General features: G+C 36.0%; 1 protein-coding gene across 1 annotated transcript in view; it reads right to left on the reverse strand.

Moving 5' to 3' along the window:
- Window positions 1-1,048: 1,048 nt before the first annotated feature.
- LOC113070802 (collagen alpha-1(XIX) chain-like) overlaps window positions 1,049-17,992 on the reverse strand; it is an 89,738-nt gene continuing 72,794 nt past the window's right edge. The window contains exons 37-43 of the mRNA XM_026244247.1: window positions 16,987-17,022; window positions 14,055-14,099; window positions 13,544-13,696; window positions 9,879-9,945; window positions 9,213-9,344; window positions 6,023-6,100; window positions 1,049-4,051 (exon numbers count right to left, since the gene is read on the reverse strand). Of these exons, the coding sequence (XP_026100032.1) occupies window positions 3,948-4,051; window positions 6,023-6,100; window positions 9,213-9,344; window positions 9,879-9,945; window positions 13,544-13,696; window positions 14,055-14,099; window positions 16,987-17,022 (615 nt within the window). The 3' untranslated portion in view covers window positions 1,049-3,947. The remainder of the gene's footprint in view (window positions 4,052-6,022; window positions 6,101-9,212; window positions 9,345-9,878; window positions 9,946-13,543; window positions 13,697-14,054; window positions 14,100-16,986; window positions 17,023-17,992) is intronic.

Here is a 17,992-nt window from a genome sequence, read left to right on the forward strand (position 1 = left end):
TTAACTTTAAATCAATGCTTCTGACCAAAACAGAGTCATTCCCCTGTTGTCGAAACACATTTTATAACAGTTTTAGACCGTTCTTGCCTGTAAACGATGCTTGATCTCTGCATATTTCTCTCCTGATTCAGATAAGATGACTTTTTCCTTCAAGAAAGCAATATTATGATAGAGGACTTGTATTTTAACTGGAAGCAACAGTTTGATGTAAAAAAAAACAAAAAAAAAAAAAACTCAATGATGGATTTGTTTATAACAAACATGCAGCTTTTCATTTCACAAGACATTAATTGAAGGACTGGAGTCATGTGGATTACACTGTGGTGTTTTTACTCATTCTGACGGCACCCATTCACTGCAAAGGATTCACTGGTGAGCAGGTGTTGCTAATTTTCTCCAAATCTGTTCTGAAGAAGAAAAACATCTACAGTAGATCTTCGATGGCTTGAAAGTCAACCTTATTTTTTTAAGCAAATGTTAATTTTTGGGTGCACTTTCTTTAAGTGCCAAAATTCTTTCTGAGGCCACTGGTCATATTCATATACAATGCACTCAACAATCTAAACAATAGCAATGTAAGTGGAATGCTGAAAGACCGAACTTGAGCATCCTAAAACACAATCTAATGCATACAGTTAACGGAATAGCAAATCTTTGTACAGTACATAGTCTAAGCTAAATATAAAAGGTATTGCGATTTGGCATAAAGTCACACAAGCATGAGAAACATACAGCTCAATTAATATTAACAAATATTATACATCACGCAAAAAAACTAAAAAAAAAAAAAAAAAAAACATCTCAAACCAGGCATCTACCTCTAAAATAATAGTAATGAACCAAACATGTTAGTACATTCATAGTTTAATCTACAACAGTCTCCAATGGCAATAGTTCTCAACTTTTGCCTACCATTTAAAACGAACTCCATGCTTATATTGATCTCATAAAGTACATAGTGATTGACCACATTTCACAATGGATTGTCTTTAAGTCAGAATAATACAGTTGCATATTGAGAGACATGTAAGACACTACTGTTTCACAATGAATGTTAAATTAAACATTTATTAAAACAAATGTACAATTATATAAATATGCAAACCAAATGCATTCGCAAAAGCACAAAAAGGTAAAGCAACTGACAAAGGATGTGCGATGCTATATCTGACCACAATGAGAACAGAACTAAATTGAAACAGAATCATCTTCCAGATATTCCATCAGGTGATGCAATGCATATCAGGTAGATGTGGAGTTTTGTCTTAAGACTGTCCTTCAAGTAAGTCCACAGGTTTAGCCCTTGAGAAGAATATTGTATCCATGCTACATGTCATTAATAGCCCATTTCTGTAAATTAAACAGCTGTGGTTGACGGAAAAACAACACTTATATCGCATGATAAATAAAACAAGTTAATATAAAGGAGACAAAAGATGCTTACTTGGAAGGATTCTCTCTAATGTGTGTTAAACATGCAGTTCAACAATCTCTCACAAGAGTCTTATGTCCTGAACCATCAAAAAAAAAACTCTCAGCAGAGGTAATCTGGTACATTACATATAAAAATAAGAAGCATAAAGAATCTGTAAGAATGAGTAAAACAGCAAAGAAAAAAAAATGCTACTAAGAGTTTGCTTTGTCACACTTAACTGTTGGTGCAATAGAAATAAAGAATGAAAGAAAGATATCTGCAGTTCTTAAAAAGTCTTAGTTTGACCTTCCATAAACTGAGGCCTAAAAAGGTCTTAAATCAGAGCTTAAATCAAGTCGTGGCTTTAAAATTTGACATGCTTTAAAAAATATATATATATTCCTCAGAATTTCTGTTTAGATTTCCAAACCAAATATTTAAGCATCCTTAAATCAAGATAGATTACTTTGGATTCGCACTGAACATATCAAGTCTAGTCTCCTGAGAAACTGAACAAAAATCTTGACGTTATGCTCAACACTAGAACAAACACCTGTCATTGGGGTCTGAAAACGTGTTTTTCCCTTTCAATTAAGTTTGTCTGAGCCCACTAGCAGTTATTTTTCTCGTTTTAATCATAAATTAAATTCTTTCTTATTAAGGTCTCATAAAACAAGACTTCTTATTTGATGTAATTCGCTTGTCAAGTACTGTAAATGATCTTTAGACATTTGCACTGGAAATCCCTACAAAAAACTGAAACCTTTCTGCAGTGTGATCAGAAGATAAAGTCAAATATTCAGAAGCAGAGGTATTCAAGCCATAAGCTATTGTTTGTTTGCTTATTTTTGTAAACTTAATTTAAAAATCATGGGTATCTATTAAAAGTTGTATTAGCAAACTTTGAAACAATGCTAATACAAGAAAATATTGACATACAGTGTTCCGTTTGATTTACTTACTTGGTTTTCTTCTATACTTGGTCTTAAATGTACCTTCATAAAAACTCTGGGAGAAAGGAAGGAAAGCGAGAATTCAAGAAAGCTGTAATGGAGGAGACCGGGAAGACTGAGATGAAAAAGAAAGCAGCAGAAATGCACCAACATCACAAACTGTCATCCGCCCACATGACTCCAGCAACCTTCATCTTCACAACAGAGCCAGATGGATCAAGTCAAAAGATTCAACGACTCGTATGCGCCTTCAGTTGATGCTGGATCAAGATATTACAGATATCTAGAAAATAAATAAAAACTCAATCCAGACTGCAATCCTAAAACTGTACACAAATAAATAAATGAACTCAATTACACAGAAACATGGTCTTAAGACACATTGCTGCCCATGAAAAGTAAAACATACAAAGTTTGATGTGAACTGGCTTGCCATTTGTTAAACTGTTGAATATGAAATTGACAAAGACGTCATATTATAAAAAAATCTTCAAGTAACATGGAAGGACGCTTTCCATACAAAGCAAAAGAAACTAGAGATAAATATATTCTAATGTAAATAAAAAGCACAAAAACAAACCAGGTGCACAACAAAATATACATACAACACCAGTATGAAGGTGTTAAAACATCTTATTGTATTAATGTCTTATTTTCCTGTAAACAATTAAAGCTTATTAATATCATGGACAGTTTTCACCTCCCCAGCACTGACCAACACCGCAAAAAACAATGCAATGATTTCTTTCATCATTCTTTGCTGTGTTTGTTTTTGAATTATGATACCACTTTGAATATCTGGGATTCAAAATCTATAGAACATTTACTACTTGAGTTATGCTGATTACATAACTTGTAATTACATATATTTGTGAATATATTTATTTATAATTCTTAAATAATAGAATACTACACTACAAAACCATAAATTCAAATTTAACATTATTATTTCTATAATTTACTGTGAAATATTAAATTGAAAAATTTCGTTTCTAATTTTACTAGTGGTCTCACGTGTTTCAATATGCGTCTGAGGTGACAATCATGACGATAACTCCCTTCTAAAGCAATGTTCCTCACACAGGGCTGGAAAGTACACTTATTGAAATATTTTTCAAAATGACATGTTTGAAAAACAATTGCAATGTCATTTATTTACATTAGCTTAATATTTGTTATCATACTCTATTTTAGATTGCATAGAGCCATCACAATTGAATCAAAACTCAACTTCACGACAAACTGAAGAAAATAAGCAAATGTAAATTGTCATTCCACCTGCATTCGCCATCAACTTGTCCGGTGTGACTAGTGTAATGATGAGATTCGAATTCTCACGTCATACCCACAAAACATGGGAAATGAGTAAATGCCTTGGTCACAAATATGGGAAATGAAACGGAGATAAATGATGAAATGACATCACCAGTAATGGCTGCTTTGTGTGGATGACGTTTGCGTGTTTCTTCTCCTCCAGCGGGGATCCTATGTTTGTTTCAATAGGATTTAATGCTTGTGTAGATGAGCTGGTTCGCAGGTTTCCAGGATCGAATCGGGTTTGGATGAGGATGCGTCAGATCCTACCCGTCCCGTCTGGCGTATGGATGGAAGCAGTCGCTGGGATTACATCTTCCCTCTGGGCCTGGATCACCTTTGGGACCCTGGAGTCCTCTTCCGGGTGAGCCTGTATAATCAAGATTTCTATGAGCAGTGATAATAGTGATCATTGGAAAAAAATAAATAAAAAACTGTTATTTAAAGGCACTTTTACTGTAGAGTGATCATGACAAAACAGTGCAGTATTTTAACACAATAAAACTTCTTTTTGAGGGCTTGTTACCCTTTAACTGCAGAGGATGAGAGAAATAGGGAAATCAGAGCTTGCATTGATAACAGTGTGCTGTGCAATTATAAAGAACCCCCAGCCTCTTTTGTATTTTTTCATTTGAAGAAAAATCAGTGAGCACTTTGTACCTTTATAAAAGAGGAGTTCATTAAAGAATGCCGTAGTCATTAGTTTGGTGCCATTATCTGCCTGTGCTTTTTAAAAGTAAAACATTAAAGCACCAATTTAAATAATTGCTTCTGTCTGTTTGTTGCAGATTTCAAGAGTGTGAAAATTCCAAAGAACGGCCATCACAGAAATGTATTTACAAGCCTTTCTGGCCCCCAGCAAAAACACAAAGCAAGGTTTTTTCTTTCTTTCTATAGTTCTGCATGAGTTTGATCTAGCCTGTCCATCTTAACAATTCAAAAATCACATGCTATTATGTAACAGATAATGTACTTCTCACTCTTAAAAGCAATAACCAACAACAAGATCCTTAGTTTTTTATTTTATTATCTTTACTCATTACTTGGTGTCACGGCTCATGTATTAAAGGAATGTTCTGAGTTAAATACATCTTAAAGTCCAATGGTAGTATCTGAGGCATGTGGTACAAGAATTATTCAATTTACTCAAAGCAATTCTATGGAAACCTACAGCCAAAGACACCATTAAAAGTTTAGAGCAGAAATACAAAGGACTTAAAATACAATTTGTATAATTTGTAAGATTTTTGCAGTAAAATATCAAAAAACCACTAGACTAGTGTTAAATATTTTGTCCAGCTGATTACTAACAGTATCTCTAATGTTTTCAGCTACTTGTAAATCATGAGAAAATTCCCATTCTAAACAGTGACACGGGGCAGTGCAGTCGCCTGTCGATGACATTAGTTACCCTTTATGACCGCCTTTACTGAAGTAGAAACCACATGACAACAGTGTCGTGTACAAATACGGAAATAGCTTCGCGACAAACTTCAACTAGAAAGAGATGCCGATCTCGCTTGTGTTTTACTCAACAGGTGAGTTGTTTTGATTCGTATCTTTACAGAAAACATATGCTATTATAACGATCAACAAGATTAGTATTATGGGGTATACACGCCAAACGCGAGGCATCGCATCTCTAGAGCCCCACGAGGACACGTCTGATCCATAGTCTGATCGTGTCTTTGCATTGATTTTGTATGTAATCTACTCGCGCAAATCGTTGAACTCGTGTTAAATCCATGATTTATCTTTCAGTCTGATTGATGGCCATCAGCGGATGGTTAGAAGACAACAAATCCCATCATTCCACTCTCCTACTTAGCATCATCAAACCACGCAATTGTTATTGTTTTGGTAGTGCGCCCTCTAGTGGCAGGTCCTACAACCTTTAAGACCTTTAAGAATAAAGTTTGGGGTCGATAAGATTTTTAAAAATGTTTTTTAAATTCTCTTCTGCTCACCAAGACTGCATTCATTTACAAAAGTACAATAAAAACACTTAATACTTTGAAATATTATAATTTAAAAAGCTGTTTTTTTATCTGAATATATTATAAAATGTCATTTTTTCTTGTGATAGCAAAGCTGAGTATTCAGCTGCCATTACTCTAGTCTTCAATGTCACATGATTCTTCAGAAATCATTTTAAATGTAATGATTTAGAACTTAAGATTCAATGATATCAATGTTGAAAACAGTTGTGCTGAATAAGTGTCTTTCTGTCATCTTTAATCAATTTAATTTATTTGTATTAACAACAACAGCAACAACAAATCATACATAAAATGCACGTCACTGATAGAAAGTCAACTTTAAAATGTTCATCCAGAATTACCTGGTGGGCCAGTGGGGCCTGGAGCTCCTGGAAGTCCTAACCCCATTTGACCTCGTTCCCCTTTCTGCCCTCGATACCCTGCAGGGGTAAAACACATAAAAATGCAATGTCAGATATACAGAACATATATAATCCTTTATAAAATCTATGCAGGCAGGAGTAATTATGAGAAGGGAGAGTAATGGTCATTTAATGATTTTATTATAATTGCTTGTACTGTATTCCATTATTACCAGTTTTTACTAACAGGAAGAATTTAGCATCACTACACTATTTAATTAGTACTTTGTTAGATGATTAATCACTGCCATACTTTAACGTAACAGTTTCTAGATTCAGTTAATCTCTGACTTTGCATTTCCGCAAAAGTGTGGCCTTCAGAAAGTACCAGGTGGAAACTTTACATAAGATCTTGTCCAAATCTGCCATATTACACAACTAGACTCAGATCCTTCAGAACTCCGACAGTTTTCTAAGCCCTTCAGGAGTAATGACAAATCTATCTACCAGAAACACGCTTTTAAAGTATTTAAGGAGCACCACAAATGCTGACAGTGCTGGACGGCATGTCACACGCAGCGGGCAGGCAAACAAACAAACAAAAACACATTAGCTGATGCTGATCTTTTAGTCTTGTTTTCACACACTCAGTAAGAAACCAATCTTTATAATGGCATGCAGAAAACTGCCTCCAGTCAAAATACACATGCATTAGTGATGTGTTTCCTCTGAGGCAGACCGAGTCTAGCCTGAAAGAGAAACACTGTAGCAGTTAATAAACAAGAAAATACCCAAGAGATGCCAAATAATGCAGTAATTGACAATGTCACCAGTACCAGTTTTTGCATGTGCAACTTACACAAGCAAACACACTAACCTACAAACTAACTAAAGTGTGTCCGGACACCTTCAGATGCATTCATCTAATGCAATGACATTCAACGGATGGACTGCACTCTACCTGCGGCATCATATCACATCATGGCTTCCTGTGGCCGCTCACAATCGCTGCATTACCACCCCTGCTTGAGGGGGAGTTCATACTGCACATTTATTACAGGAAAAAAAAAAAACGGCAGGGGGAGCTGCAATACAATACTGGCCAAATGCAGCCTACCGCAGCAACATCTAAGATCTTTTGTAAGATCTTAAATTAAAAATAATTTTTCATACTCAGAAAAAAAAAGATTATACCTTGTGGAGGAAGAAAAATGTGAATGAAAACATGAAATATTACATAGAAATATTTTTTCATTTAATTAATCTTAAAACGGCTTTGCACTTCCATAAAATTTGCATTTTTGCTCATAGAAACCAGTAGCAAATGTAAAAAATATTTAAAAATGTTGTATTGAGATTATTAAAATCCTGGTACATTTCTCTGCATAAAATTACATTATTTGACATTCATATAATATTGCACACACAGCATAATAAGTATAAATGGGTATGTTCTTGGCATGCAGGAAAATAGTTAAAAATATAAATTCGATACATTTGACTGAAACCAAGTTAGAGGATTTCATCACCCCAGAAGATTTAAATACAAAAAGTTACAAAGGGATTAAAAAATGCTATCCCCAAAAAAGTGTTACAGAAAAGCATGGCTGATTACACTGTGAAAAAATAGTTGCATAAGTAGTTGTTGCATAAGATGTTATGATGTTATATGACTCTCAAATTGCACGAGAAACATCAAACTCGATACAATAAATCATTTAATTTTAAGAACATATTTTCAAAAAATTAATAAGCAAAGATAAAAGGCACAAAAATCACATAAGGCAAAAGCATTTAAATTCAAGACCAGCATTTGGAAGCGTTTTCGAGGAAACCACCTCTTTCGGGTCACAAGAGAGGATACAAAGATGTATTAACGTTGCCAATTCTTATTTAGTTTAACTCCCAAGAAAACTGACCCCGAGTGGAATTAATGTGACTCAGATGTGTAAGGCGACCGAGATTGCAAAGATATTTTTCTTCATTTTAGCACATCACGTGAAAAAACAAAAGTGTATAAATTGAGGATTCCAAAGGAGGACAGACTCCAGCAGAGGATGACGAAAAATAATGAGGAAATATTACCCAAGAACTTCGTCATCAACATCTGACAAATAAAAAAAAAAAAAAAAAAACACGCTGATTTTCTGACTAAGCAGGGTTTAAAAGTCCTGTTTTTAATTTCCTCCTGATACCGCGCATCGTGGAGAAATGTTCCTTCTCCATCAATCTCCAAAGCAACACAACACAAAAACACTGTAAAGTAATACAAAAACACAATCTGGATATCAATAATATAATGTACAGAACAAAACATATGTATACACACTCAAAGTATGTTTTCTTTGCATGGCCGTCACTTTTTAGAGTTCAAATGTACACAACAGTCTTATATCTTGAAAAACATCACAAGAACTCAGACAGAAGCAGCAGAACCAAACTGCAAGTCATTACTGATGAGAAACGTTAGAGGAGAAGCACATTAGTTGCCAGTCTTTGATGAATGCTCAGAATTGCTTATTTTCTCACTCCCCTTCGTTTCTTTTTTTTTTTTTTTTGGCTGGGCTTAATCCAACAAAGTGAGATATTGCGTGGCTTTTTCCATCTGCTCACTTCTTCTCTTTATCTTTCTTGCTCTCACAAGTCTGTCCAGGGCGATATTACATTCTCCTATTCGGGGTCGGTTCTTCATCCGTCTTCATATGTCCCGCCAGGCTCTCGGCACCATATGCTACTTTGTCATGCAGCTATCTGCTTTCCTTCTTGTCTGACGTAGCTAGCAAGATTCCTGTGAACGCCTTACACCCGATATCACAGTCAACGGCCATTTTTGCATGCATTTAGTGAGGACTTTCTTGCTCATTTGCTAGGTTCCTTTGAACTTGAGGTTCAAAGCTTGACTTGGCCTAAAGAGCAAAATAACCTCAACCCACTCAGTTCAGAGCAACTCAATTAACAATCTGAGAAGCAACACACATAAACACAATTTTCCACCAAGAGAGAGAGAAAGAAAAAAAAAAAACTGGAATCCTTGAGAAGAAATGAAAAAAAAAACGTAATACTGGGGAAACAGTAGTCACATAAATAATCACAGTCTTGTGCTTCTGGGTTTTTGTGTGAGATGAAACCATCGTAGGAGCAGCGTAAAGAGGTCCATAACATGTTTAGTCTTTTGGGTTTTGGCTCCTACCTTGGGGACCTGGAGGTCCTGGCTCTCCTGGGGGTCCTGGGGAGCCATCATTACCAGGTGGTCCTGGAGGGCCTTGTCGATCCTGTGCGGCTAATATAGCTGCTGGTGTCTTCTGCAGCAAAGCATAACTGTCTGAAAATAACGGAATTAAGAATGTGAATTACACTATTGTACATATAACTGTTAGTAAACAAATTCCAATTTATCCCCCAGTTTGCAGAAAAACATTAGATAGATGAGAAAATAATGTCAGAACAGAGCTGTCATTTAACAAAATTTTGATTTGTCCCTTAGTTTGTTAATAAAATAAAAATGTTCAGATTTTCGGAGCCCTTTGGTAAAGTGGTAATTCGCAATACTGTTAATGTCGATAACTAATTTTATCTATCCATTCATCTTAAATTAATGAAAAAAATTGAATAACAGAATGATACAAATAATATTACAAATTGTAAAAAGTGTAAGTTTTTTGGGTGTGGTAGTGGACAATAAAACAAGCTGGGTACACAGAAGTCACTAAACGTATTTTCAATATACTTAAGTGTTGAGTGGTTGTCTTTTAAATGTCTTACAAAGTTCCAGTCACACATGCACGGAAAAAAACTTAAAGCTAAAAAAAAAAAAAGAGACCACAACAAAACACCTCAGCAGTGGCAGATGATGTACCTTTAAATACACGCAATACTTCATTTCGGATGAATGTTTTAATTTCCTCCAAGGCAGCTGTATCACCCTGCAAGAAGAAATGAAAGGGAAAAAAAGAAGGCAGAGAGGGAAAACAAACATCAGCACAACATGATTTGAAGATTAAAAAGTGCAGCTACAAAATTGCAGCAATTCATGTTTTATTCATGCTGAGAAATGTTGGCGTTCTCAGAGATAAAGGGATGGATGACACATAAATGGCGTAATCACCATCTCTCCTCAAAGCATCTTGCCGTTCATGATCACTGCTCTGCACAGGAGGAGGCCGGAATTTTGAAGAACATCTCGTAGGAAAACAAACACTTCCTTCTATTCAAAAACATACCTTTCACAGTTCAAGGCCATTCTTTCAAACACTCAGAGGCCCCTGTGACACTCTCTGGCTCGGGCTGCAAGTGCAGCATCCTCACATCCCTCACCTGAACGCTTGTGGAGGGTTAAAAGGAATTGGGCTAATGCATATTCAGAGTGTGGAGATTCAGCGATCAGTCTAAAAGCCCTTAACATGACTCATGTCAGGGCCTTAACATGCCTAATAACACAAGCGTCATTCGCCAATTTGACATCCACATGAAAAGCTTGCAGACAGTGTCACAGAAGGGCGACTTTACAAGGTTGCTAGGTAGCAACACAGTGAAAAATGTAAAGAAAAAGTGAAAGTGAATGACTGCATGCATTTAACCCTCTGAGGTCGATAAACGAAGCAGTTTGTTTTTTAAAATCCCCTAAAGGAACTTGGATTACTTTGTCAGTTTTGATAGTACAGATAAGAGCAATACATCAATTGAATCTGTAAAGGGTCTACTTTTATTTGTATACAAACATAATAACAAGCACCTTGTGCTTTTGTAAAATAAAGAAAACCAACAGGGTGTGCTTTCTGCCACTTTGATCTCTTTGATATTCATTTATAAATGCGTCATTAAGCTTGGAACAAAAAGTCCTAATAATTGCTTTGAGATGGTCTTGGTGAGTCTAGAATCAATTTCTGTTTGTAAACTAAAGTTGTTATTCACTGAGAGAAATAAAAACCTGCACTGCTCATCATGGCACTTTCATAAAACTTTGAGGAAGCGGTGATGTTTGATTCATGAAATAAAAGGTACTTTTATACAGATCTTTTCAATGATTCAGTTTATCCTCTTCACAAAATAATTAATGACCATGGCTCAAAATTCAGTCTGCTCCTCACAGAAAGCTGTCATACACTACCTTTTAAAAGTTTGGTGTTGGCAAGATTTAACATAAAAATAACAATACTGGCTGCACTTTATTTGTTCAAAAACAAATAAGACATAATAAATGTCTTTTCTGTCACTTTTGATCAATTTAATGCATCCTTGGTGAATAAAAGTGAGTGTTTAATTTTTACTGACCCTAAACTCATAAATAGAAGCATACAATGATTAACTTTATGCAATTTGAATTGTACTTTTGTGTTCTTTTTGAAGCTTGACAGCCCTAGTTCTCATTCACTTTCAATATATACAGTAAAAGATTAACTAGGATATTATTTATAAATTCTAGGGGTGCTCCGATCACGATCGGCCGATCGTTAATGCACATCTCGTCAGTAAAGCCGGTTCTCTAATCAACGGTTAATTCCATCAGGCGCCTGATTTCACATAGAGTAGCTGTTACTACACAGAGCCGTTGTTAATAGAGAAGATGCGCAAATCCACTTCATTTTCAGCGTTTTTTGGTGCATCTTCTCAGTTAACAACGGCTCTGTGTAGTAACAGCTGCTCTATGTGAAATCATGCATCTGATGGAATTAACCGTTGATTAGAGAACCGGCTTTACTGACGAGATGCGCATAACGATCGGCCGATCATGATCGGAGCACCCCTAATAAATTCAGCTACTGTGTCCAACAGAAAAAAAAGTCTGTCATACTGGAATAAACATGACTTCATTTTTGAGTGAAATATCCCTTTTAAACTCTATTACCCCTATCATCCTTTAAAGAGCATTAAGGGCTAGTTCACCCAAACAGTTGATGATAGCCAATGACTTCCATACTAAAAAAGTCGATGGATATCATAAACTGTTTGGTTACCAACATTGGGGAAACCCATAGTTTTCCGTTTGGAACAACTTGAGGGTTCGTAAATGGTAATGTTCATTTTTGAGTGAACTATCCCTTTAATGTTTGTAGTTGTGGTTAAGAGGTGGAGTTTGCGTAGAGCTCGTGCCACTACTATATCCTTCCACCCCTGCGACACACACAATACACTCCTAATGGTCCCTTCCTGAGTGACATGGCTGTGAGTTTGTTTGATTGGGAGCGAGAGCGTTGGATATAGGCCTCGCAGTGGGCGGCTCATTGCTGCAGACTGTGCTTTTCAGAGGCTAATGGGTTTGCCAACACGTGTGGGTAATTATTGTTATGCAGAGATCCTAATGATTTATTCTGAAGTGTTCACGGGTGTGTTATGCACAACAAAGCAATCAATGACGGTTGCCCTCTGAATAGTGTGGGGTGACCTGCGGTTATGGATCCAGGACGGGGGCCAGGAGGCTGGTGCAGATTGGGAGAAAGCCAGCAACTGGATCTTTTACAGAGGTCAAAGAAGTGCTCCACCTCCAGAGGACTATGCAGTCACTGTAATCTGGAAAGGGTTCACGCTGACAGTGATTTTATTGCTGGAGGTTATCGAGTGGCTGTACAGTTGATTGTAGTGGGTGTTCATGCTGCTGAAGGCCCTATACGGTTTATTTGATTGGCTGTGCCTCTGGCTGTGCTCCTGAAAATCTCAAATGGGCTGTATTGTTTGACACTGAATCCCTTTTCTTGACAGAAGAAATATTATGTAGTATAAATATAGTACTAATATAATAGTATATTATGCTCATGTACTGGTGATGTTGCTTCAAATTGCTTTAACAGTCAACTAGCATTGCAAACCAATGATTGCCGGTTGCTTTATTGCTGTAAATCTCTGTAGGTGTGAAGGTTCTTTTACCCTGTAAAGCCTGACACATGAAAGTTGTCAGTAAGAGTTTTTGAACAAAGTCTCTTATTCTCACCAAGACTGCATTTATTTGATAAAAAATACAGTAAAAAGATTTTTTAATATGATCATTAAAGTAACTTTTCTATTTTAATATATTAGAAAATTTAATTTATTCCTAAAATGGTAAGGTGAATTTTCAGCAGCCATTACTCCAGTTTTCAGTGTCACGTGATCCTTCAGAATTCATCGAAGAACAAATCTGTATGCTTATGTGGTGCTCAAGTAACATCATATTTTCTATATTGAAAATTATTGTGTTGCTTAATATTTTTGGATAATTTTTCAGGATTCTTTGATGAACAGAAAATAAATAAAATAAAATAAAAACAATTTAATTAGTAAAAATATATATTTCAAATTATTTCTGTCACTTTTGATCATTTAATTTTTCCTACAATTTTTAGAAAAAATAAATAAAAATACCGGTAGTGGTGCAAATGGTAGTGTACATATGTTGCTCTCAGTATTAGCAGGCCTGAAGAAAACCAATCCAACTTCAGATTTTTCTGAATGTGTGGTGAAGTCAAAAAGGAAAGTCTTTTAGAACAGTGATTGAACAGATACTACATCCTCTCTCTATGGCTTGTATCTGTAGGATTATTTACATACCAACAGACTGACAGTCCCTGGTGTTGTTAAAGATCCAGGTGTGCCTGGTTCTCCTTTCTGTCCAGGCTGTCCCTGAGGACCAATGCCCCCTCTTTCTCCAGGTTTGCCTCTTTCTCCCTGTACTCCTCTCTCTCCTGGAATCCCTGTATCTCCCTGCAAAGCCAACACCAGAATATAAATAACAGAATCTATACAACACAAGCAGACTATTGTGAGCTCCCGCAACTTCAGTTGATAATAGCATATGGCTATATTACATTCAATTCACCATATAACTAATCAAGAGATTAGAGATTTGTAGTCATTAGAGCAACATATTTTATTATTATTATTTTTTAATTATTGATATGTTTAATGATATGCTTTCTTCTTTCTATTTCTCCTTTTATAGCTTTCTTGTCACAATGAATAAATGGTTACTTTCATGCCGTTTACACAACAGTGACATTGATGATCACACTGACCCTTTTATAGTGTATGCAATCCATCAAAACGAAATATGAAATCTCACCCGTTCTCCTTTAGTACCTCTGTCTCCAGGTCTGCCTGTGGCTCCCTGTGAAAAGACATACGAGAAATCTGAGAAATGAAGGAAAAAAAAAAGCATAAAAGTATATACATATGTATTTGTGTGTGTGTGTGTGTGTGTATACTGTATATTCACACACACGTAACCATATTTTCTAATTTATATATTTTACATTTATTTGATTATTATTTTTATGGAATGATTTTGGAATAATTAAGAAGCCCTCTGTATGTCTCCAAAAGGTTGGTTTTGTCAGATCTAGCAAACGTCTAGACACTTTTTTTAGGGGGTCCCTGAAGTAAACCCTCATACATACAGATGGCTAAACTGCGCTATTTTTCATAGACCGCTCCCAAGCCGCATTAGAGGAATGAAATTATTTGGCTGCTTTAATGGGCCAGCTTTTCCAGTCATTCAGTCTAGAGCAGAGCGAAAAAGCTCAGTGGATTTACAAATGACCATTTTTTCCCCAAACTCATCAAAGCCGTGAACCTATGTATCTCTCTTTGTCGTCTTCCTCTCTCTCCATCTCCTCTGAGACGGCTCTGTAGAGAAACACCTCTCATTGTACTCCAAAACCACTCTTGCATTCCTCCCTCCCTCTTTTTCCCATCTATCTCTGCTCCTCTCTCGCATCAGGGCTCCTACTAGTTCCTCGGGGAACATCTCGGTATCAAATTCTCCTGTTGGATTACAGCAGCCGAGCAAAGAAGAAATGCAATCTAGCCTGCGATTCTAAAGCGGGCGGCACTTTGTGAAAGCATCCTCAACCATCTGCTTTCATCCACACCCCCATCAATGTCTAACAATCTCTCTCCTCCTCTCTATTCCCAGGCTCCTGATGAGGAGAGCTTAAAGCCATCACTGTGCCCACTGAATTGTGTTTCCCTCAGCCCTTGCCATAAAAGAGATGGAAAAGTAAACGGAGAGGACCGAAAAACTCCCTTCCTGCTAGATGGCACTGTTGCACCACCGAAAGAGACAGACGGCCATCCATGAACGAAACAGGGAGGGGGAAAAGAAAAGAAAATAGAGGAAATCTGTGTGTTAGAGTGGTGCAACACCCCGCAAACACGCAGTCGTGCCATTTGAGAAGATGGTGACGTGAATGAAAGTGAAAATAAGGCCAGTGAACTTCCTCCAGATGATCCAAACCCATTTGAACCTTGACTTATCCAGAGACAGTATAAATGGGGGAAAAGGTGAAGCGCTTGTTGAAAAATCATGGTTTCAAATCCAGCTTCTTGCTGCTCCGTTCTGCTTGAGCCAATCAAGTTAAACAAATGCAATGCAAGTTGTAAATAAAAATAAAAAATAAAAACAATAACAAAAGTGTTATTTTAGCTATACTATTATAGTTTGTGTTAATATTTTGAATTTTTTTGTGCATTTTACGTAATTTTTATTATGTCTATAAAGGTTTATTTATTTTTAGTTATTTCAGTAATTCAAGATAAACAACAACAACAACAAAAAAAGATGCCTTGGCCACTAGCTGAAATAAAATACATTGACATTTCTAAAATAAGTTACATTTTATTTTTATTTTCATTTAACAATTATTTTAAGTAAAGCAATTGTTTAAATGGGGTTTAGTTTTAGTTTAACCATAATAACTCTGAAATGAATACAATCTGAAATAATAGACTCTTGTTGCAATGTCAGATAACAAATATAATTAGTGCTAAAATTACTAAAACTATAGTTAACTTTAGAGATTTATTTAATCTCTAAATTGAAATAAATCTGAAATAATATAAATAAATATAATATAATATAAAACAACTTATGAAGTTTAATCACTAAATTAGATTAAATTAGAAATTAAAATTTCACCATGTCAGACAGCAAATAAAATTTATACTAATATTGCTAAAACTATAGTTACTATAATAACTAGATTTAGATTAAATTACTAAAACATAATCAAAAAATTTAAATTAGAAATTAGAATATTAAAATTAGAAATGTTACAATGAAAATAAATAAAATGACAAACTAAAAAAATTAAAAATTAAAAAAAAAACTAAAAGTAATATTCAAATGAAAAGGGAATATTGCAAAAATCTATTTCAAAATATTATCAAATACTATAACAGTTATATAAATAATACTAAAATAACACTGGTCATAATTATTACTGTCAGATGTTGCAGTTATAACATTGACCAGTAGAGGCAAACTGGATCAAGTTAATCAGCTAAACCTCAAAACCTTGTCATACTCTATACAAAATAGCTGATCTGGGCTTTAACAAGATGGTCAACGAGCGAACTGACTTCTGACTCATCCTCTGCTCCATCTCGCTCACCTCATTAAAATCTGCAGATGCATGTTGCATTTACAGTGTTCCTCTGTCTGTGACGGAGGCGTATGTTTGTGAGCTTTTTGTTGGAGGCTCTCTGATGTGTCTGCTCGCTGCTGTAAAGTGCAAGTGCGATTTGTCACAGTTCTGCTGTAGATATGCATTCTGTTGTGACAAGGCATCAGAGAACAGAACATTTCTTGTTTGACGTGACAAGGCTTTCGAAACTACAAACTCTGTTTGTAGGGGACATTTAATTAGTGATCGCATGCATTGCATTATTCATGATTTAATGGCTCATGAGCAGGATTTTATCCACACTGGAGAGCATTAGCAGTGAGTAAGCGGTCCTATTATTGAAAACTTTACAAGACTAATGACTGGTGTTGGGTTTTTATTTGCTCGGGAAAGAGAGAAATGGAGTGAGACAGAGATAAATGTAGACCAGCACGGATCCGAGTCTAACCGCTATCCACTACTCGCTGGCACAAGTTATTAGATGCTGCAGGTATGAAAGTAAAAGCATTCATTTTCTGCTAACATTACCATATTAGAGAGACAGTACAGCTGAAGCCAAAGCTCTGTCATGCATATACTGTACACACATACCGTATAGCCTGGAATTCCGTCTTTTCCCGGCCTTCCCTGTGGAGGAGACAGAACATTCCCATCAATCTTTGCAATCAAAACAACTCTGCATTGTTTATAATATCCATACATAACTAGATGGGGTCCAATGTGCACACATGGTTTCAGATGCTATTACAAAACTACTTTCATAATGTTCTTTTAGAAGTGAAAATGGAAGAAAGTTTATTCCATCCATCCATCCATTTAAAGTGTATCAAAAGTATCCACACTCTTCTGAGTGCTACTCTTCGTCACATTACACAAGTAAAATGTGGTGCAAACACTGGCAACTTTGATGTGGTTTAGTTCGTACTTGTAGTTGGTTTAGCGCACCTTGTTCTACTAAGGTTAAGTCTGAACAATTAGGACTCGAGCTACATAAACTAGGAATAAATCGCTAAATAATACCTGAAAGAAACAGGAATTCCCAAGGGGAATTCTGTGTTTTCAGCGGAGGTTCTGAAGGCATTACGGCTGTGAATAACGAAGCAATTATATGAGACCCGTACAGCCACTGTACTCCTTCACTGAGACAGCCAATCAAACGTTTACCCCAGTGACTGCACTCATTACCACAGCACAAACCAGCCGGGTTTAACACCACAGTACAGAGAAGAGAAGTACGAGGAGATTACACTGTGCTATGAAGTGAGATATTACAGCCAAAAACATTCGCTCAACAATCTGACACAGAGCTCTGCTTTATGCTGCTATATCACACTATATTTGTGTCAATCACAGTAATTCAGCCAATCTAAACCTCTATGATTCCAATTGTGTGATATATCTGACGCTTGTTTACAGTGATTTTTAGCATTCTGGGATCTCTAATTAGAAACGGCCCAGACTCTGAATCAAACTACAGGCCAGTGAGCAGAAATCAAGAACTGAGGAAAAATAAACTCTGACAGAATGTTTGTGCCAGAACTCTGAATTCACAGCGAGTCAAACTGTGAATCAATCGGCAGACTAATCAGTTAATTAA

This window comes from Carassius auratus, unplaced genomic scaffold (genome assembly GCF_003368295.1).
Source record: "Carassius auratus strain Wakin unplaced genomic scaffold, ASM336829v1 scaf_tig00005314, whole genome shotgun sequence".
Classification (NCBI taxonomy): Eukaryota; Metazoa; Chordata; class Actinopteri; order Cypriniformes; family Cyprinidae; genus Carassius; species Carassius auratus.